The 23,105-nt window shown below is 42.5% G+C and overlaps 1 protein-coding gene across 6 annotated transcripts in view; it reads left to right on the top strand.

Moving 5' to 3' along the window:
- The window catches only part of LOC119969738 (death-inducer obliterator 1-like), a 188,794-nt gene that overhangs the window by 143,322 nt on the left and 22,367 nt on the right, over window positions 1–23,105 (top strand). For all 6 annotated transcript variants that reach the window (XM_038803761.1, XM_038803758.1, XM_038803760.1 and 3 more), the window contains 2 exons: window positions 17,988–18,117; window positions 19,215–19,743. In XM_038803761.1, the coding sequence (XP_038659689.1) occupies window positions 17,988–18,117; window positions 19,215–19,743 (659 nt within the window). The remainder of the gene's footprint in view (window positions 1–17,987; window positions 18,118–19,214; window positions 19,744–23,105) is intronic.

Here is a 23,105-nt window from a genome sequence, read left to right as displayed (position 1 = left end):
GGTTTGAATATGATTTGGAGAGTGGCGGGCCTCTGGAGTTCCTTCAAGGAGGCAATGTTGAATGCACTGGATCAATGTGTGCCCTGTAGAGTAAAGGTACCAAGTTTAAACGTGCTACAGCCTGCTTGAACGGCACTAGTAAGCAGCGCATAAAGAAACAAAGGACACATTTAAGGCCGAGAGGGAAATGGCACAAAACTGAAACTTTCAATGCCCAAAAGCATCAGAATGTCAAAGACAAATTTTGAATTGAGGATAGCAAGAGGAATGAAATAGTATTTTTAAAGATATAGTAAGAAAAGCAAGGTATGGTGTTGGATCAGGCATAACAATTAATACTATACAGCTGCAAATGTGATTAGTATTTTTTTTTGCTTTAGTTCTTATTGATCAGGTAATTTACATAATCTCTAAAGCGAATCCAAGGGTGTTGCCAAGATCAGTTGTAACACAATCATATCAATAACTAGTTGAAATTTGGGATGATCAATCTTGGTCTGAAAAGAAATGGTCAAGGATCCTTGTGCAAGCTGACACAAATCTTCCAGAAACAACTGAATACTGGAGAGGTGGAAGGGAACTAGAGGAAGGCCGATGCTACTCACCCCTTTGAATAAGGTAGCAAAAATGATCCAGGAAACTATAGATCCGTGTTTGATTTTCATGGTGGGCCAAATTATGAAAATCTTTATTAAAGATAAGATCATGCAAAATCAGGAGATAAATAATATCATGAAATGTTAACCAAAATTATAATAATAATAGCTTATTATCACAAGTAGGCTTGAATGAAGTTACTGTGAAAAGTCCCGAGTCGCCACATTCCGGCACCTGTTCTGGGAGGTCGGTACGGGCATGGTTCTGCATTACAAGCCAGCTATTTAGCCCACTCTGCTAAACCAGCCCCTCGTTTAAAATGGTTTTTAAAAAATATATTAATGAAAACCTGTTCATTTGAACAAAATACCATAATAAAATATCAAACAGATGCTTCAAGTTTCATTATAAAAATAATACCATCAACAAACAAGAACATAGTCAATCCTAACCCCATAACAATAAAAACGAAAAAGCCTCATAATAGCTGGCAGTAACTAACTATTTTTTTAAAAAAAAGGAAATTAATGGCTGTCATCTTAGGTAGAGCCCCTCTACTGATCACCTAATGGTGTACTTGACCGTCTCCAAATGTTGGAACTCAATGAGGTCACCCAACCAGCCGAGGCACTGGGCGGACTAGACCTCCAATCAAGCCAAATCTGCCTCTGTTATTAACAAGGTGAAGGCGAGGACATCGGTCTTCATCCCACTATGCAGAACTGGTGAGTCCAATACCCCAAAAATGGCCACCAACGGACAAGGCTCTAGTTCGACATTAAGAATTTCTGATGTGTTGAAGAAGGAGACCCAAAAGCTCAACAACTTGGGACAAGAATGAAACATCTGAGTATGTATGGTTAGTTGGCTCCCGAGAACATTGCTCACACCTGTCGTCCACCCCTGGAAAACAAAACACTCGTTCTCGCGCTGGCCAGATGAGCCCTGTGCACCACTTTGAACTGGATCAAACCATGCTGAGCACAGGACGTAGAGTTGACCCTGCAAAGAGCCTCACTCCACATCACCTCATCCAGAATCGGACCCATTTCACCCTCCCATTTCTCCTTAACCCCATTCAATGGAGCCGACTCCGCTGACATGATCTGGCCATACCTGAATAAATACCCTAACCCAACCCGACCATGGATGAAATCCCCTTCAACAGGGAGGATCGTGGTGCCAAGGGAAATTATGCCAAGGCCTTGCGCAGAAAATTGCAAATCTGGAAATACCTAAAAAAAAAAATTGGTTCCATGGAACTGAAAATTTTCTGACAACTGCCCGAAGCTAGTAGAGCTTCCCTTCACAAACAAGTCCCCAAACCTCTACAGACCCTTCCCCTCCCATGACCTAAACATTGAGTCTAAGCCTGCTGGCACAAAGAGATAATTCCTATACAAGAGGACATTCATTATAATGGCTTGGAGCTAAATTTGAAATGCTGTCTGAACTGCTTCCAGATTTTCAGGGTGAATACCATCGGATTCAAAGAAAACTTCACAGGAGGGAAAGGGAGCGAGGCAGTTACTAAAGCTCGCAAACTAGAGTACCTACAAGAACTCCTCCATTAGTCCCCATATGAAACTGATCACCAAGCTATCACAGCACTTTCTCAATATTGGCTGCCCAATAATAAAATAAATTGGGCAAAGCCAAACCACCCGACACTATCCCTCTGGAGAAACACCCTATGGATCTTTGGGGTTTTACCCGCCAAAATAAAAGGACACTAATTTGCTAACTAACAAAAAAAATTTAGGGAAAAAATGGGGAGACACTGAAAAATAAATAAAAACTACAGGAGGACATTCATTATAATAGTCTGAACCCTGCCCGCCAAGACCAGGGAGCTTATCCTACTTCTGCAAGTCAGATTTGACCCCATTCATCAGACTAGAGTAATATCATTTATGAAGCATGGGCCATCTGGATTTTGGACAGGTGAAAAGGCAACACCCCCAGATAAGCTCCTTCCCGGGGCATTGACTGGAAAGTATTTGTTCTTGTCCAAATGCAACTTCTACCCAGCGAAGGAGCCAAATCTTCTAAGTAGATTAATTATCTCATCCATAGTGGAGACTGGGTCCATAATGTAAAGAAGCAGATTATCTGGGTACAAGGATACCTTGTGCTCCCTCCATTCCCGATTTATCACCTTCCATGGCCGATGGTCCAATTGCTAAAGCAAATAGAAGTGATGATGATGGAAGCACCTGCCTTGTACCCCTATTTAGCAGAAAATAACTCTAGCTTAAGGTATTAGTGGAAACGCTAGCAGTGGGGGCCCTGTTCAATAATCGAGTTCAGTATATGAACTTTTGCCCAAGACCAAACCTTCCACTCCACCCTATCAACGCTTTTTCGGCGTTCATAGATACAATCACCTCTGGTTCAGGCACAGGAGAGGGAGGAAGCACAATATTTAACAGCCAGTGTATGTTGGCCGACAATTGCCAATCCTTAAAGCCTGTCTGGTCCTCTGTGATCACCTCTGGAAGGTAGGACTCCAACCACGGTGCCAAAACCGCTGCGAGCATTTTGACATCTGCATTCAGCAGCAAAATTGGTTGAAACGACCCATATTCGTAGAGTCCTTAACCTCCGGGAAATGGAGGCCTGCACAAGTGTTATGGACAATGGACCCTTGGTAAGGAGTCATTGAACATATCCAACAACAACGGGACCAACTGACCTGCAAATTTATTGTAAAATTCAATAGGGAATCTATTGGGAAGGGAGCTTTACCCGTCTGCACTAGCCCAATGCATTTCATAAGTTCCTCATGGCCCAACGGGGACTCCAACCTCTCACCTTTCCATCCCCCCAATCGGAAGGGTAAGCCACCTTAAAAACTCTACCATTATTATTATGGCTAACCTTTGCTCACGGGGGTCTTCTACCTATTGAGATCCCAATAGAATGCTTCAAAAGCCATGTTGACTTTAGGCGGGACGGAAACCAAACAGCCATCCAAGCCTCTTATCTGCACAACCTCCCAGGAAGCAGGATCAGCTGATGAGCTAAAGTATGGCTGGAAGCCTCACCATATTTATAAACTGCCCCATTCGACCATCGCAGCCATCGTACTGCCTTACCTGTTCAAATTGCGTGTGAAGCTTTTTCCTATTGGCAAGCTACTCCAGGGTTGGGGTAAATGAGTACTGATGGTCCACCTCGAGGATGGAATCCACCAGCCTCTGCCACTCTAACATCACAGTCCTTGCAGAGTGTGCTTTGTAGGAAATTATCCCCCTCCCCTGCCTTAAGTGCTTCCCACAATGTAGAAGGTGAGATAGACTCACTTTTATTAAATTTAATATATTCCTCAATGGCAGAGGTAATGTGTTCACAAAATCTTTTGTTCACCAACAAGCCGTATCCAATCTCTATTGCTGGTGTTGGGAGAGACCTGACTCTAGGATCAGATTCACAAAATGTGGTTCATGATCTCAAATCACAATCATCGAATACCCTGCTCTCTTCAACCAGGGAGGAAAGATCTTCCCAAAGTCAATACGAGAGTAAACCTGATGGACATGGGAGGAAAAAAAACAAATCTTTACCCCTCGGGTGCAAAATTCGGCATGGACCTGCCCCTCCCACCTCTTCCATAAAGGCCAACAACGTCCCTCGTCTTACCTGATGGATCCAGCGATTTGGGCCGCGATCGATCCATCCTCGGATCTCGAATGCAGTTTAAGTTGCCCCCAAAATTAGCAGATACGACTCCAAACCTGGGAGAGAGGCCAGCAACTTGTTAATAAATCCCATATCTTCCCAATTTTGCGCATAAACATTGACCAGGACCACCGAGGTGTCCACCACGGCTCCACTAACAATCACATGCCTACCATCAGGATCCGCCAAGATCTTCACAGCTGAAAATTGAACCCTTTTATTGATCAAAATCGCCCTTCCCCCAGGGCCCTACTGTTGAAGCCCAAGTGAAATACTTGACTCATTCACCCCTTCTGCAACCTAGTCTGGCCTGTTACCCACAAATGAGTCTCCTGTGGAAACGCCACATCAAACTTTGCAGATGGGCAAATACCCTCAACCTTATCACTGGGCTGCTACCCCATCCTTTACATTCCATGTGACCAGCTGAATTGGAGGCTTTCCGCCACTTCCTCGATCCAGAGTCAACCTTTTCCACCAAGAGAGGTCTTCCAACTACTGCTTCGAGAGTACAGGCATTCGTCCTATCCAATATGGCTACCAAACCCACCAGCAAGACAAAACGAAGAAAAATCTGTAGTCGCCATTGGCAAATTCTTTATCCTCACCTCCCCGTCGCCAAACAAAACCACACTCAAAAGTGCATACACGTAAGTGAGGCAAGCGTAAACCCCAAATCCTCCCTCTAACCCCAACCCAAAGAAAAAAACTAAGCTCATTATCTGAACTAAGATAATGAGCTGCAGCTACCACCACTTCTCCGCTCAGTACGCTAACACTTCAGCTAGCAGGGTGGCCCCCGCCCACAGTGAAGAAAAATGAAAAAAAGTAATATGAAACCCCTTACAACAACATACCCCACAGGGAGCCATATATTTCCCATTACACAAAATACAAAACCCCCCATAACATTGAGCCCCACCCAAATGTAACCTCTGAAAAACTGTGATCCCACCCAAGAACAAATACGAAATATAAAAGGAACACACACAACTTGCCACAATCACATCCCTACCCCAAACATGCAAATACCTCCTATAAACCTGAATTAACTCTCACCCAGCCCATTTTTTTTTTTTTTTAAATCATCCTCCGGTATATCAAAAAAAATAGCCTTTTGACTCAAAAGTCACTGAGCCGTGCTGGGTACACCACCCCAAATTGAACTATTGCTATTACCTTGTAAAATCCACCCAATTGCGAACTCCTCACCAATGTCTTCATATGTCCTGTCAGTGTGGCCTTCCCATTTACAGTCTCTATGTTCCTTAGCCCATGTTGCACCCGTTCCTTTTCCTGATGTATATGGAACTTTACAATCACCTCTCGTGGTGGTTCGTTGGGACATGGTTTCTGCCGGATTGTCTGGTGCGTTTGATCCAGCTGGGATGGGGACGTGAATCCACCCTTCCCAACCATCTTCCCAAACATTGCAGAAAAGTATTCTGTGGGAGTCGAGCCTTCCATTCCTTCTGGCAACCCCACGATTCTGATATTCTGCTTCCAAGAAAAATTTCCAGATTGTCCACCTTGGCTTTCAGTGCTTTAGTCACCCTGGCCATATGCAACATCTCAGCTTCCAGAGAGGCAATCTGGTCGCTATGCCTCCACAGTGGAGAGAGCCACTTCCACTCCCTTTATCGCAGCATGATGCACTTTTACCAACTTGTTGGTTTTCTCCCAACGCAGACCAAATGGGAGGCAGGGCCACTTCTATCATCTAGACTGCTTCTCTAATTCAGCCACCAAGATGCCGGTAAGTATCTCGGCCTTGGAGTAGACGGAGTCGCAAAGCAACCTCCGCCATTTTCTCCAACGAAGAGCCCCGAGAAACCTCCAATTCTGTCAATAAATTTCTTTCTTCAACTGTCTTTGCCCTGGTTCTTGGCATTTCCCTTACGTGGGCACTTCATGGCATCGATCAGGTGGGGTTTTAAGCAAAAGTACACCCAGAAACTGGCAATAAGGGCTAAAAATGCAGGAGCCACCTTGTGTACACCTACCCTCTACATACCACCACCAGATGTGTCAACCAAAATGGTTTAATGAGAGGTAGTTCAAGATTAATTAATTTGTGAGGGTATGAGGATCTAGATGGGTGTGCAGCAGTGGATGTGGTGTACTTGAATTTGATCTAGCTCCTCTATAAAGGCTAGTACTGAAAAGAAAGCAGTGGAAATGGTTTGTGATGGTTATATAATTGGCTGTTTAGTACCCAGAGATAATGATCCGTGGGTTGTCGTCATACTGGCCAGAGGGCTGGTTTAGCTCACTGGGCTAAATCGCTGGCTTTTAAAGCAGGCCAGCAGCACGCTTCGATTCCCATACCAGCCTCCCCGGACAGGCGCCGGAATGTGGCGACTAGGGGTTTTTCACAGTAACTTCATTGAAGCCTACTCGTGACAAGAAGCGATTTTCATTCATAAGTGAGGACAGAGTGTGTTCTTGTCTGGTGGCTTACATTCCGTAAACCTTCTTTCAAAAATCTTTTTATTGCCGTTTTCAAAATTATATACATTGCCGTTCGTTTTCATTTACTGTTAAAATCACAAAGGTTTCTTCTTGGGTTTCTCTATTTAGTCTCTCGCCATATGACTCGGCATGCAATCCTCCCAACCCTCCAGCTCCCCTCTCCCTGATCCCCCTCCCCGCTCCCTCTCTTTCCCCCCCTTTCTTCACTGCTGCCCCCCATTCTTTCTTGCTGGGTTTTACTACCTCACCTTGCTCCCCCCCACCCTGCCCCCCAAGGTCCTCCCTCGCTTTCCTCTTTCTATCTTGTCCTGACTATTTCTCCCTGGCTACTGGCTATTTATTTATTTATGTGATGGCGATAAACAGGTCTCTGAATAGTTGGGTGAATGGCTCCCATGTTTTGTGGACGTACAACCCGCGGATGGTGAATTTGATTTTCTCCATTTGGAGAAATTCCGATCGGTCAGACAGCCAGTCTGCAGCTTTAGGTGGTGCTGCTGATCACCAACCGAGCAGGATTCTACGGCGGGCGATCAGGAAGGCAAAGGCCAGGGCTTCCGCCCTCCTCCCCCTGAAGAGATCTGGCTGGTCTGATACCCCGAAGACTGCCACTTTCGGGCATGGCTCCAACCTCATCCCCACCACTTTGGACATTGCCTCAAAGAAGGCAGTCTAGTACTCAGCAAGTCTGGGGCAAGACCAGAACATATTGGCGCGATTGGCCGGGCCTCCTTGGCACCATTTACATCTATCCTCCACCTCCGTGCAGGATATGGGCAATAAATGCCAGAGTTAGATTAGACTCTCTACAGGGTAACATCCGGCCCATCGAGTCCACACCGACCCTCCATAGGGCACCCTACGTAGGCCGACTACCCTTGCTCATTCGGGTTCTGGTCAAGTGGGCTCTATGTACTACCTTTAGTTGCGTTAGGCAGACAACCTTATTTCGCAGATCAATACTGCTTGCGAGCTGCCATCATCTTAAGAAATTGGAGAAGGGTGTTGGTTCCATGTAAGGGATGAGATTAATGTAACTGAACATACAGTTATACTTATGGTTTCAACAGCTCTTCTTTGATGGGATAATGCTGCCAGGGACAGTGCTATAATTCTGACAGCATTAAAATGCTAGTAATAACTTCTAATAAAACACTTTGTTTTAAATTCAGTCCTTTTTGGAGGTTGAGGAACTTCAGAGCAAGAGCAAACCATTCAGCCCCTTGAGCCTCTTCTGCCATTTAATTTGAGATCATGGCTGATCTGTATCTTAACTCCATTGACATACATTAGTTCTGCAACCCTTAATACCATTGCCAAACAAAAATCTATCTGTCTGAATTTTGTGATTTTTCAATTGTGTCCCAGCCTCAAAAGTTTTTTTGGGACGTCTTACTGCTCTTTGTGTGAGAATTGTTACTTGGCATCGCCCCTGATTGTTTGGTTCTTAACTTTTAAGGTAATGTCTCTTATTCCTAGACTCTACCCACCAGAGGAAATGATTTACCTCCCTCCACCAGAGACAGCTCAATTACCCCTTAACTTTCTACACCCATGAAATGCAAGCCTAATATATGCGACATGTCTTCATAATTTAAACCTTTTAAACCCTGGTGTAATTCTGGTGAATCTAGGTACCACAGAAATATATTTCTCGCTAGTTCATTTGTTTTCCACAACATCCAACTGACCGTCATACTGTAAAGAAAATCTAGGTAATTTGACTATTCAAACTTTTCAGCACAGCAGCCTTTTGAATGATGCAGTCTCTTCCTCCACCTTCCCTGCTCACCCACTCTGACCCAGTCCCATTCCCATGATATGTTCATTGTGTATGTTACATTTCAAACCTTTTCCCGGCACATTTCTTACGATCACCAGAAAAGACAGCTGCCAAAAAGGAGTACACTCTAACCTCTTCCAGGTAGGCAGGAAAACAATACACTTGTCAGAAACTAAATCTCATGCTAAACCGTATACTGTTGATTGTGAGAGAGATAAATAGAGAAAGCTATACTAACAAATTAAAATACAATTGTACTTGCTCCTTCAGATATCTTCACTCCAGTACCAATAGTTCTGGAATATTATCTTCTGCACTAACTGGAATATGGTATATTTGAAAAAGCTGACAATGAACAGCTATCGGAAGGCCTTCATGCCAGAAGCAACCTTTCATGGCAGGCTTTCTTGAATGGAAGTGCATGTTAATTAACAGCTATGTCTTCTCTTTGTGGTAAAATATTTACATTGAAGAGCTAATTAAACAAATTTTGACCCGATACATTAAGATAAACCATATAATTGAAGCTAAACATCTGTGCTCCAGAATCTTTTTTTAACTAGCAGCTGGTTAGGTGGATTGGCCACGCTAAATTGCCCCCAAAGATAATCTTTATTAGTGTCACAAGTAGGCTTACATTAACACTGCAATGAAGTTACTGTGAAAATCCTCTAGTCGCCACACTATGGCACCTGTTCGGGTACACTGAGGGAGAATTCAGAATGTCCAATTCACCTAACAAGCACATCTTTCGGGACTTGTGGGAGGAAACTGGAGCACCCGGAGGAAATCCACGCAGATACGGGGAGAACATGCAGACTCCGCACAGGCAGTGACCTAAAGCCGAGAATCGAACCTGGGTCCTTGGCGCTGTGAAGCAACGGTGCTAACCATTGTGCTACCGTGCCGCACCTGTGTAGGTTATGTTGGGCAGGGGAGTCGGCCTACATAGGGTGCCCTTTTGGAGTGTCGGTATGGACTTGATGGGCCAGATGCTGCACTGTAGAGACTCTATGATCTAACTCTGGCATTTATTGCCCATCTCAATTTGTTCTGAGAAGATGTAAGTGACCTGCTGAAATTCGTGTGGTGATGATGCTCATACAATGCTGTGCGATAGTTTTCCAACATTTTGATTCATTTATGTAAGAATTGCTGGCTATATGTTCGAAGCTGGGATTGGGTGTGAGAAGATATGACTATGTTCCCATATACCTGCTGTCCTTTAACTTGTAAGTGGTGGAGGTCACAGGTTTGGGAGCTATTACTGAAGAAGTCTAAATGAGTTGCTTCTATGTATCCTGTAGATGGCACACACTGCAGCCACAGCGTGCTTCTGGAGGTGTGGATGCTTAAGATAGTGCACCCATACCTTCTAAAAAGCAATGAAACTTTGTTACTGGACTACATAGTTGCTTTGCCTACAGTTAAAATCCTGAGTCTCCGTGCAACTTAGAGGTTAGAAATTTGATAATTATCCACTTTTTTTCCACCAAAGCAACATGAAAGAAAAGAAATGGGAACAACACGAATGTAATAAATATGTATAAATCTGCAAATGGAGAACGAGGGAGAGTCTGGTATGGATTGGACATAAACTGTTATAAATAGGTAATCTGACCCCGGAACCAGTTTACACTCCATACATATGACTCTCAGCAAGTAATAATAATCTTAATTAGTGTCACAAGTAGGCTTACATTAACACTGCAATGAAATTACTGCGAAAATCCCCTCGTCGCCCCACTGCGGCACCTGTTCAGGTACACAGAATTCAGAATGTCTAATTCACCTAACAGCACGTCTTTTGGGACTTGTGGGAGGAAACCAGAGCACCCGGAGGAAACCCACGCACACACGGGGAGAACGTGCAAACTCTGCACAGACAGTGACCCAAGCTGGGAATCGAACCCAGGTCCCTGGCGCTGTAAAGCAACAGTGCTAGCCATTGTGCTACAGTATATCCTCATAAGCAGAGAGATCTAAGCATGGAAGTGAGAAATGATCTGAAATAGCATCGTGACTGAGTTGGGTATTAATTTGTTCATGACTTGTATATTGCATGGCCCAGTGCTAACATTTTATCATTGGAGCATATTGGTTGAGATCCCAGTAATGCTTGGTTGCCTGGACAGGAGGTTATTGGCTGATCTTTGAAAAATGACTTGGCATGATGGGGAATTACACACCCTTCTGAATTCACAAGACATGAGAAAAAAGTACCAATTCTAGTGGATTTCCCCACTTGCTCCGTCACGACCGTTCATTGTCACTGAATCCTCATGATCCTTCCAAATTAAGTTTGTACGGTGACTGAAGGACTTAGAGCATTATTCAGTATTCCCCATTCTCAAGTGGATAGAGGAGACCACTGGTCATATAGCTGACAACTGAAATAAATGTAGGACGGTGATTTTTAAAAAAGATTTACCATTTTCTCCAATCAGTGTTCCTCCCTTGTGCTATCTTAACAATTCTAAACCAGCAGCAATAAATAGGTTCTAAATAAAGTTGAGATGGCAGTATGACTTCAACAAAACATGTAAGATCTTGAGAAGTATACTTTGGAGGATGTCTGATGCTTCACTGCAGCCATTTATGGTGGGAGGAAAATGGATATAGCATTGCATTGAATGCTTAACCAGACATTTAACCCTTCTATGAGGAGAAGCCATTAGCCGGTAACAGAAGGAAATCAAAGGTAAATTCCCAATTTTGCTTAACTCTTCTGGACCCATGGACCATGACACAATCGAAAGTGGGTAGTACTGCCCCCTGTGGGAAGTACCATTTCAAGTGTTGTATTCAACCATTGACGTTTTACATGTACATGTCTTAACTGTGACCAAGCTACAATGTTGATGATCAGAAGATGGATGCTGAGGTGACCAGGATAAGGTGTTCCTCTCCTGTTAGCTTTCTCCGTGAACTCTGCAACCGTGGGTAGAAAGGATATCCCTGCTTAAAGCCATTCGCCCGATGTTCCTTTTTGAAAATACAAGGGCATAGTGAGCGTGGTGTGATCTCTCCCCCAAAAAAGCTACTGATATGCATGTTGACATATGAGCAGTCAGATACCACTGAGACATTAATTGCCCTCTGGCTGTTCTACAATGTTATTCAGTGGAAGATGAAATGGAGAGGCCTACTGTCAAAATCTAAGCCCAAAAAGCACATGTAGCCTTTTTCGTTGCCATTTGCCATGTAAATAGCAGCTGGAGGCATAGCTTGGTGCCGTGGTTGATTTCAATCCCCTGTTGGCCGCGCAACTTCCCCTTCACCCCAAATGTCCATCCCGCCTCATAAAAAGCATACCACATAGAAGAGTAGTTGACACCTAGATGGATTTACTGCAGACCTGATGGGACACAAAAGACTTGAAGCAACTTGCAGGTAAGTTTTTTTAAAAGTATAATGTAAACAGTTTATTTTTAGGTACATATTTTAAATTTAAGGATTGAAATAATTTGGTGGACTGGGCCTCAGGAACCAATGGTTATGTCTCATGTTCTCCGCTGTTATGAGGACAGCCACTGCAAGATGCTAGGCTGAATAGTTATCATGTGTAGCTTCTGACCTCGGCTGATATCCAGCTCCATCTGCTCATCCAATTACAGGTATTGTACCAGGACACCTTCACAAAATAAGCACACCTCAATTTAGTCCTGTCATCACTGTCCCATTGGAGACCAACATAATTCAGCTGCTCACTGGTATGCTGCAGTTTTCCAGTACTACCAAATGTGCATTTGGAAATCATTCTTTGAATCCTTCTGAGAAATAATCTTCACCCATGCCCAAAATCTTCCAGCATGAAATCCAGCAGTGACAAAAACACTTCGCTGGGAAAAAATGTTACATCTATTATGTCTTCCCTCGGTGTCTCCAGTTTTGTACACTTTCAATCGCAGCTACCTTCATCTACAGATGGTTATGAGGTGGCTGGCTAGTTTTCAGCAAACGCTTTGGCCATTCGGCTGGAAGCTTCTGGTTTTTGACTAGGGGCTTTATTCCCCTCAGGAAAGTAGAGGAAAGGGGTAATGCATGCCATCGTACAGAATGCAACGGTGCTTATCGGTATTTCACTATCATCCGAACCTTCCACTACTTGCCTACATGTCCAGCTGAAAATAAAGGAACGCTTGCAAGAAGGGTTGTGAAGTTCTGTTTGCACATGGTGTGTGGCAAATGTATTCAACACAGTGATGTTGCAATTTGGAAAAGTGCCAATTACTGCACATTGTTGCAAGCCATAACTACATCTGTTAACCTTGGTTGCTCTAATGTCATTCAATCATAATAATGAGGGGTTGATGGAAATGCCATTCATTTCCACATTTATATTTTGCCCTATAGGCCATAAAGTTGATGCTTAAATGCATTGCAGGCAGCACTTCCAAGGGAGCCTTCAGATTTCTAGGTTCCCTGCTTGAAGAAGCAAACCCCTCAAACTACAGCTACATTCTTAGACATAAAATTACTATTGCCGCCAAATTGTATTTGTTAGGTAGGCAAACCATCCAATTGGGACCCACTAATATTGGGTGAACACAATATGCAATGAAGATGCTCAGGAAGATTGATCTGGATGTCAATTGCATTTGATTAATGGCTGCTGATCCAAACTGGAAATTCCTGGAAAAAGATACTGTATCCAGTCCATGGAGTTGATAACAAAGGTCCCTGAATGCCTCCAAGTAACTTGCAAAATTTACTTCACGCAAGGGAGCATCGCCATTCTGTTTTTTCTAGCTGATTCCTTTGTTCTATTGTGCAATTGATGAAGATTTTTTATCTTTGTTGTTATCACTAATATGTGTGCACTGCAGATTGCCTGGTGTTTCAAGTTTCTCCTAGTATAAGATAGAAGGATAGAAAGCTTCATGACATGGTGACCTCCACTTCTACAGTAAGAACCATTCTTGAACCAGATATGTAGATTATTGAGCAACAGGTGACACAAGTTTGGGGAAGCCTATCATGTGAAGTGTAGTTTACAAAGACGGGGAACTCTTCACATGCTCCGTTACCGATTCTGTCAGATACGAACAAAATACCTCCAAGATCATTGCCGCTTCATAACCTACAATACTTATGGAAACCCCCCTCAGAATCCCTGTATTTGGCCTGTGTTACACCAAAGTAAAGCAAAAAAAAGTTCAAAAATAAAATTGTAAAATTAATGGAGGCCTCTCCATTTTGGATTAAAATGAAGGAAGAAAGAAATACCAACTTACACTTTGTTTTTAAAACCACCGAGAACAAGCAGTGTGACGACCTGCTTTATGTACACAGCTTTTATGGGAGAAGTTTAGGTTCTAGGTCGGCTCACATCAAACTTGTAAAACACGGCCAAGTTTGTTAATGGGCCATTTGAACACCGTGAGGTTGTTACATGCTACGAGTCAAGCTCAACAGAATGAAATCAAGTTTTTCAGCACGAGTCAAAAAGGACAACCTCTGCCAGTTTTTTATGAGTTCTCCAACACAATCCAGAAGACCACTTGACTGAGCTAAGAAGTTAGCTGGTTACTTTGCCAAATACAGTGCACGGCCTGTAAAATCACCTTGTATGTTACAGGACTAAAAAAATTAAATGGTGTTTAAGAGAGCCAAGAAGAACTGTTACCCTTTCAAAGATTTAACTATTCACTGAACAAGGGACTTACAATGTGGACTGCATAATCTGTACACACAGGCAGATAACCTTCATCTGTAAGTAGCAACTGAAACTAATGCTCAGTTACAATACTGCCATGCTCTAAATTCCAAATATACTCTCGATGGATTTAAGATATTGTGATCTGAAACAAAATGGAGCAGCAACCCTAGAGAGGTTAAAGTTCATATTTTGAACTGGAATTCCATATATCTGATGAGAGAACTGATGATAATAACAATGACTGCTCAATTGTCTTAGAAAAATCCAACTGGTTCTCTCATCTTAGAGAGGGGAACTTCTTTCTCACCTAGTCTATACATTACTCCAGTCCACACAATATGGTTGACTCTCTAATACCCTCTGAAGTAACCAAGCAAACCACTCACTGATGCAGATCATCAATGCTCACAATTCTGCCACCAACACGAATTTAGGGCACATGGGGATCGGTAGTAATTCTATTCTAGTCTTGCTCAGCTCCTCTACGTGCCGAGACCATTTATAAATTCACGCCTGATATTAAAATCCTTTTATAAGCATATTCCAGTTATTTTTCAAGTATGTATCACTTTTAATCTGTGATTATTTAATAAATTCCTGAAGCCACCTGCAAGTAATCCTGAATTCAAGGTTGATAAATATCTCATTGTGGACCTGTGTTGAAAGCTTGTCACACGCCATGCTGTTTTAACAAAAAATTTAGAGTGCCCAATTCATTTCCAATTAGGGGGCAATTTAGCGTGGCCAATCTGCCTATCCTGCACATCTTTGGGTTGTGGGGGCGAAACCCACGCAAACACGGGGAGAATGTGCAAACTCCACATGGGACCTCGGCGCCGTGAGGCAGCAGGGCTAACCCACTGTGTTTGTATGAGTTTCGCCCCCACAACCCAAAGACGTGCAGGATAGGTGCATTGGCTACGCTAAATTGCCCCTTAAATGGAAAAAATTAATTTGGTTATCTAAATTTTTTTTTAAACTTTAAACTTGAGTGTAGTCATTGAAAGATACTTGGAAGTAACCAAGTATGCGTTACAGATCATGAGAAGGCATTTGAGTCAGAAAATAATGCTGTGCTTAAACAAGCTAGAAATTGACAAATGATCGGATAATTTAGAATCAACATTGAATCAGTAAGCAGTGATGAGACTTAATTGTGGCTTGTTCGACAATTTCCCAATCAAAAGTGGAGTGAACCAGGGATTTGTGCCCAAACCTGTTCAATCTGTACATTGAAGCTATCTTCAGAGACATCGATGATCGACCAGGTTGCAACATTGGTTGAACCTCAACAACTCAAAATATGCAGATGACACTGCATTGGTGGCAGCTTTAGGAAGGAAATTGCAAGCAGAGTGAGAAACATGGATTAAGAATGAATGTGGAGAAGACCAAAGCAATGATAATCAAACACCTAATCCCAGAAATGAAAATTGAAGTAAATGGAGAAGTTCTGGAACATGTGAAAGTTTTCCCATACCGTGGGTAGATTATCACAAATGATGGGAGTTGCAAAGGAGAATTGACATAGCCACGCCAGCTTTGTCAGATGGCTGTGTTAACATCAAAGAAACAAACTGAATCTTAGGAAAAGAATGCTGAGGTGCTGCATCTTATCTTCTATGTTAAATGCTTTGCGGACATGGACAACAAAGAAAGACTGGATAAGCTGAATGAATTTGAGATAGGGGCATATCGGAGGATGTTCCACATAATCATAAACAGACAAAAGATTAATTAAGTGCTGGAAGTGACTGGAGCAAAAACAAAATTAGTGCCGAACTTCAAAGATACAATATTTTGGGCACAGATTTAGACAATATCTTTAGTGAAAGGGAGGAACTGAAGGAAATCGGTATTAGCAGGCAAATGGTGTTTGGACATTGATGGGATTGAAGGCTGATAAATCCCCAGGGCCTGATAATCTACACACTAGAGTACTGAAGGAAATGGCCCTAGAGATAATGGATGCATTAGTGGTCATCTTCCAAGATTCTATAGACTCTGGAACAATTCCTACAGGTTGGAGGGTAGCTGATGTGTCTCCATTATTTAAAAAGGGTGGTAGGGAGAAAACGGAATTATAGACCAGTCAGCCTGAGGATATCGGGTATACCATTTAATCATAGCATCCCAACAGTACAGAACGGCCATTCAGCATATCGAGTCTGTACCGGCCCTTGGAAAGATTACCATAAGCCCATGCCTCCATCGTAACCCCACCTAACCTTTTGGACACTAAGGGGCAATTTAACATGGCCAATCCACCTACTTGCACTTCTTTGGACTGTGGAAGGAAACCGGAGCACCCAGAGGAAACCCACGCAGACTGAGATGAGGATAAACATCTTTACATTGAACATAGAATTTACAGTGCAGAAGGAGGCCATTCAGCCCATCGAGTCTGCACCGACCCACTTAAGCCCTCACTTCCACCCTATCCCCGTAACCCAATAACCCCTCCTAACCTTTTTGGTCACTAAGGGCAATTTATCATGACCAATCCACCTAACCTGCACGTCTTTGGACTGTGGAAGGAAACCGGAGCACCCAGGAGGAAACCCAAGCAGACACGATGAGAACATGCAGACCGGATCCGCACAGACAGTGACCCAGCGGGGAATCGAACCTGGGATTCTGGCGCTGTGAAGCCACAGTGCTATCCACTTGTGCTACTGTGCTGCCCCTAAAGAGAGTGATGAGTCTGTGGAATTCACTACCACGGAAAGTAGTTGATGTAAAAACGTATGTTTTCAAGCAAGTGTTAAATCTAGCTCTTAGGGCAAAGGGAGCCAAAGATTATTGGGGGAAAGGCAGGAACAGGCTATTGAATTGGATGATCACCCATAATAATGAATGGCCTACTGCTATGTTGCTTCATTTTTTTCCCTTTCCGTTCCTTCTGTGATCTCGCTGTTATAAAATTGATTAGTGGATAGAAAAAAATACTGATGGTTTTGGTTTGTGATGGGGTTCAACATGTGAAGTCTTTAATCAGATTGCTTTCAAAATATGCTAAAAATGATTTGTATTCTGGGTTAAATATAATTTGTTATTTATCATGTAACCTAGAAAGGTTTCGAGTTCAACTGATGGCATATTCTGCTTGGCTCACTTCAAACAGAGCTAAAGGATGTAATGCAAGGCAGAATTCGACTTATTAATGATTCTTTTAAAAATTACATCGCTCATTTCTGTCGTCATGCGTCAGGATATGGGGGTCACTTTCATAGTCAGCATTTATTGCCCAACCTACAATTTAATGGACAGTAGTGCCATTGGAACTCAACAGAACTGAATCACTCAAAACAGACCCTGAGTAACGCAATTAACTGGTGATTGCAGAATACAGTAGAGGAAATGGATTAGAAATACTGAAAATGATAAAACTAATGCACCCTAATTTACTATATTCCCTAAATACAGTATTTTGCTGTACAAAAGGAGGCCATCGTACCAATGCTAGCTCTTTGGTATGAGTAGAGTAATCCATTGCTCTATCAATTTGTTTCCTTTATGTATTTATCCAATTACGTTTAGAAAGTTACTATTCAATCTGTTTCTGCCACCGTTTCAAACAGTGAATTCAAGATCATAACTCGCTGTGTAAAGAAAAAAATGTGGTGTAGACTGTTGAAATGATCTATATTCTACTCCAGTAAATATGCTTTAGGTTGTGCTTGTTTGCAATTTGGATTTATATGCGAGATCCATAGTAGTTGCAAGTGCATTGTTCTATTTTTACTATTGTTCAATGTCTTTCAATTAAGTTGAAGTTTGTGTGTTTCTTAGGAGCAGGAAGATATGCGCCCTGCACAGAAGACTAGCCACCCCCTACTTGACATCTTCAGCAGCATGCTTAAGGACACGACAGACGAACACCGAGCTCACCTGTTTGATCTGAACTGCAGAATTTGTACAGGTAAACAGCATGCTTTAGGATTCATCATTAACATTTACATCACTACGGTACTGTGCAGTCGTGGCGTGTGAGCAAAACCAGAATTGTGCAGCCTCTATTGCCTTTACGCCAATGGAATGCATAGGATTATGCAGCACAGTAGAAGGCTATTGGGCCCATCCTATCTGCTGAATCTTTGAAATAGCTGCCAATTACTCCTCTTTCATGCACACCTGCAGGTTTTTCCTTTTCAAGTATATCCAATTTCCTTTTGAAAGTTGCTGTTGAATCTGTTTCCACCACTGCTTTTAGGCAGTGCATTCCACATCACGTAACCCGGTGTCTGGATGTTGGTTGGCCATGTAGAGACCAATGCAACCATATTCAGTGCTCAGCAGTGTTTCGACAATCTAACATTTTTGTAGTTTAATTGGATTGTAAGCTAATACCTTGCAAACTAATTGCTTATGGAGGCATATGGGCAGTGATATAAATAGACAGTCTGAGACATAATAAAAAGAAGTTTGAATAATTGTAAGGTTGTACCTTCTGAGGCCCTACATATCTGGCAAGGCCCCTCATAGCAGACAAATAATGTACAGCTGATCCGCCACTTTGCAAGTCCTTGGAAAGTTGCATCTAATGCTTACAATATTGCTTTATAATTAGTTGACACTCAGTACTTTGGAAGGACTTGTGTGTTTAGTAGAGTCCAAGCAGATCCAACTACCTCATTTCACAAAACAAAAGATAGCCAAGACAATTGCATGTTAAGTTGGATAATGTCTAATGATTTGAGTACCAATTCTTCGCTGCTTTGAAGACCAGGATCTGGTCAAGCAAATGACGCCCAAATTAATATGGAACAACAATTAATGAGCAAATCTTACCTGTGCCTAATTCTAATTTATATTAAATTTTGTCTCTGTGCAACATTACTGAAGATCAACGAGCTTGCTTATGAACTTAAGTGTAGTGAATATAGTGACAGTAAAATAGGCATAAATTCAGACTATTTATTTTAGGAGTAATGCCAGTTAGCTCTAACACAAGCGACGTCTTTTTGAACTTAACCTCAGACCTTTAATTCATTTATTGATTTGCACATTCTCTTTTAGGAAAAGTTCAAGTCTCGGAAGATGAACCAATACCTAAGAAGCCGAAAGTGGTGACCAAAAAAATAGAACCAAAAACGAAATCAAGGCCTGATGTGAGACGTCAGCATGAACAAGACAAAGCGACAGTGACTGTTTCAGCACGGGGAGAAAATCGTGCTTCAAACCAAGAAATGACCTCTCTTCCCACTCCTTCAGTAGTCTCTATGGCTACCAATGCGGTTACTTCACAATCTACTTCAGAATCTGTCACCAACTCCTTCAGATCACCAGCAAATAATCCAACTGGAGTTGCCAGGACAGATAGAGCATCCATCACTGTAGGTTCTTCATTTAGCGCCTCCATTGTCCCTAAGCCTATATTGTCAGTATATTCAGCTGGTCCCACATTTTCTGAGTCAGCGATGAGGAGAACTTTTGGTGCTGAAGAGGAGGAGGCACCAAAATCCATTTTGACATCTGCAGCGCCCAAATCTATACTGACAAAACCATCAACTGCATCTGAGAAAAACTACACCGTATCAACAGTAAGGTGTGTAAGATTCATAAGGAGGGAGCTACTTAAGCAATCCAAATCCACCAGTCACAACATTCAGGCTTACATACAAAACAATTCCCAAAAATGGGGGTGGGGGGGAAGTAGCTCTCAAACAGGAAGTGTGGTTGTGTGTGCTGCACAACAGTTCATCCAGCCATTTGTAAACATTGCTGTAGCTCGAGAGCATTTTGGCTACTTGTATTATTGAAACAAGCATAGACAGTCAGTAAAACATGTGATACTTAATACCACTGAAATTCGAAATAAAGACCAGATAACCTTTGCCCTGGAGAAGGGCTGTAATCGAACTCGACACAACAGCCTGAAGCAAAAACAAAATATTGGACAATCTCAGCAGGTCTGACCGTATCTGTGGAGAGAGAAGGGAGCTAACGTTTCGAGTCTTGATGACCCTTTGTCAAAGCTATTGAGAACTGGAAATGGGGTCAGATTTATACTGTAGGGGTGATACGGCGGCGTGGAATGGTGGGGCTGGATAGGGGGCCAGCCTGAAATCCTAATTGGTTTCACTTAATCTATCCAAACTAATTTCTTCTGTTGAATTCATATTAAGAACAATTTCTCATATCTACTTTTTTGCCTCCATCCTAAAATCCCTGTCTGACTGAAACTCAACATGTAAGATTTGGATTAACTCATCTGAACAGTTAAAATACTTCCCCACTTGAATATTATTGCCAACACTTTTCAGAATACAAGATGTCTGAAAATAGGAACAGGGATAGGCTATTTAACCCCTTAAATCCACGGCACGATTTCACGTGATTATGGCTGATCTGTAACCTAACTCCGTGTGCTTTTGTTCCATATACCTTAATGTCTTTTGATAACAAAGTCAATCACTCTCAACTGATTGAGCAAAGTCTCCCCTTTGTGTGTACAAATGTTTCCTAATTTCAATCCTGAAAGCTCCGGCTCCAATTTTTAGTTTATGCTGCTAGTCCTGGATTGACCAATGAGCAGAAATAGTTTCTGTCTATTTTATAAGTTCTTTAGTATCTTAAACTTCAATAAAATCACCCTTTAACCTCATAAATTTCACAAATATAGCCATAGTCTGTGTAATCCCATCTCCTAATTTAATCTTTGGAAGTTCAGGTATCATGCTGGTAAATCTATGCTGCATTCCCTCCAAAGCTAACATATCCTTCCTAAGATATGGTGCCCAGAACTGTACTCCAGGCCAACTGCTCAACAATGTCAAACTCAAGTTTTTCCAGACAGAGAAAACTTGATTGATAGGAATGTGCTTGCTATAAATGCAATGAACTGTGTAATGATTGCTCATTGGGAGGAGGGAAGTTTATGTTCCTGAACAGTGTGGGGAAAGCGTTCTCCTCTCAACCAGAATGTACCAATGAGGAAAAAAATCAGCAAATCTCCTTTGCATGTTGTACACTCCACATTGAAGCAAATATTTCAGTTGTCTGATGACCATTCCAAAGTTAGGCCTGGCAACAATACAATGCACCTGTTTCTGCTGGCTAACTACCAATTGGGACAAATCAACCGTTCCAACAACAACTTCACTGAAGCATGATGCCAAGCCAAAGAAAATGAAGTGGGATGATCAGAAGTTGGGGAAAGAAGTTGATTTTAAGGAGGGTTTTAAAGAAGGATAGAGAGGCTGAGCATTTTAGGGAAGGAATTCCAGAGACTTGGTGCCGAGACAGCTGAAGACATGGATGCCGTGGGGTGAGGGATGCGTGGTTACAGAGGAAACCAGGGTAATGGAGAGTTTGGGAGAATTAGGCTGGAAGAGATTTGAGATGAGGCAAGACCATGGGTGGATTTAAATTTATGACTTTAAGGGGATCCACCAATAGATTGTGTTGGGAACCATGATCTAATTGAATGGTTCCAGGGGGTTTCTTACTCCTATCTTTCTACATAGGGAAACCATTCAATTAAAAAAGGTAGAAAAAGTAATCCAGGATATGACAAGCCAGTGGGTTTGACCTCCATTTCATGCAAACCTATTGAAACCCTTGCTGAAGATGATATGGAAAATCTGGATAAAAATCACCATAAAAGGTAGTCAATATGGATTCATGAAGGACAGATCTTGCCAATCTAGAAAAGCCCGGTAGTGGAGAGCTGAGAGAACCTGTTCCTTCCAAACATAGTACTCTCGCCACACTCGAGCAGTGGGTTGTGGTCAGCCAAAGAGAATATTGGCAGGGGGATCGCTCCTGGGCCTGTTTTGATGCCTCTTATTTAACACCTTTATAAATAATCTGGGGTTAGGAGCTACAAGCATACTGGCTAAATTTGCAGATGCAATGAACATGGCAGACTGTAAAACTGCACAGGATACATTACAGGAGGATTTGGGAATTGTACAGACAGATGGCCAGGGTAGCACAGTAGCATTGTGGATAGCACAATTGCTTCACATCTTTAGGGTCCCAGGTTCGATTCCCCGCTGGGTCACTGTCTGTGCGGAGTCTGCACATTCTCCCCGTGTGCGCGTGGGTTTCCTCCGGGTGCTCCGGTTTCCTCCCACAGTTCAAAGATGTGCAGGTTAGGTGGATTGGCCATGCTTAATTGCCCATAGTGTCCAAAATTGCCCTTAGTGTTGGGTGAGATTATGGGGATGGGTGGAGGTGTGGACCTTGGGTAGGGTGCTCTTTCCAAGAGCCGGTGCAGACTCGATGGGCCGAATGGCCTCCTTCTGCACTGTAAATTCTATGATCTATGCAATTTAATATAGAGAAATGCAAACAACATGTCCATGAGGAAGAACTATTACTGAAATGGAAAGGCAATGATGCGCGTGTGCATTAGAGGTATTGGAATCCTGATTGACAATTGAAGCTGTTGCAACAATGCTTGAGAGCATTGAGTAAAGAAAATCAGTTGTCGAGAAATATTAAACAGCCAACATTGAGGCAATATAGTGAAGCAAACCTGCTATTTTATCAATAATTGCACTGAATGTACAATATTGTAAACAGTTATGGTGGCTACAGGACCCTGATATTAAAGTTCTTTTAAAAAATACAGAAAGCAAACCAGGATGACTGGAGGAATTGGAGTTGGAGGGACAACATTGGAAATTGGGCATGTACTCACTGGATAAAACCAGGTTGAGAGGTGATATGATTGCTATTTTTAAGATTCGAAATGGATTGAATAACTTAGATTGTTGCAAACTATTTCACCTCATCCACTACAAAAGGACATGGCCTGCACTTGAAAGTTGGGTAAATTCAAAACTTACCTGCAGAAACAATGGAGTTAATTCTGACCTCGCAAGACAAGAATCCTAGGAGATTGGGTGAAACATCTGGGTTGCACCTTGCCTGCTATTGCTCCCCATTTCAGTGGAGAGG

Source organism: Scyliorhinus canicula, chromosome 7 (assembly GCF_902713615.1).
Source record: "Scyliorhinus canicula chromosome 7, sScyCan1.1, whole genome shotgun sequence".
Classification (NCBI taxonomy): domain Eukaryota; kingdom Metazoa; phylum Chordata; class Chondrichthyes; order Carcharhiniformes; family Scyliorhinidae; genus Scyliorhinus; species Scyliorhinus canicula.
This window is presented reverse-complemented; position numbering and strand designations above follow the sequence as displayed.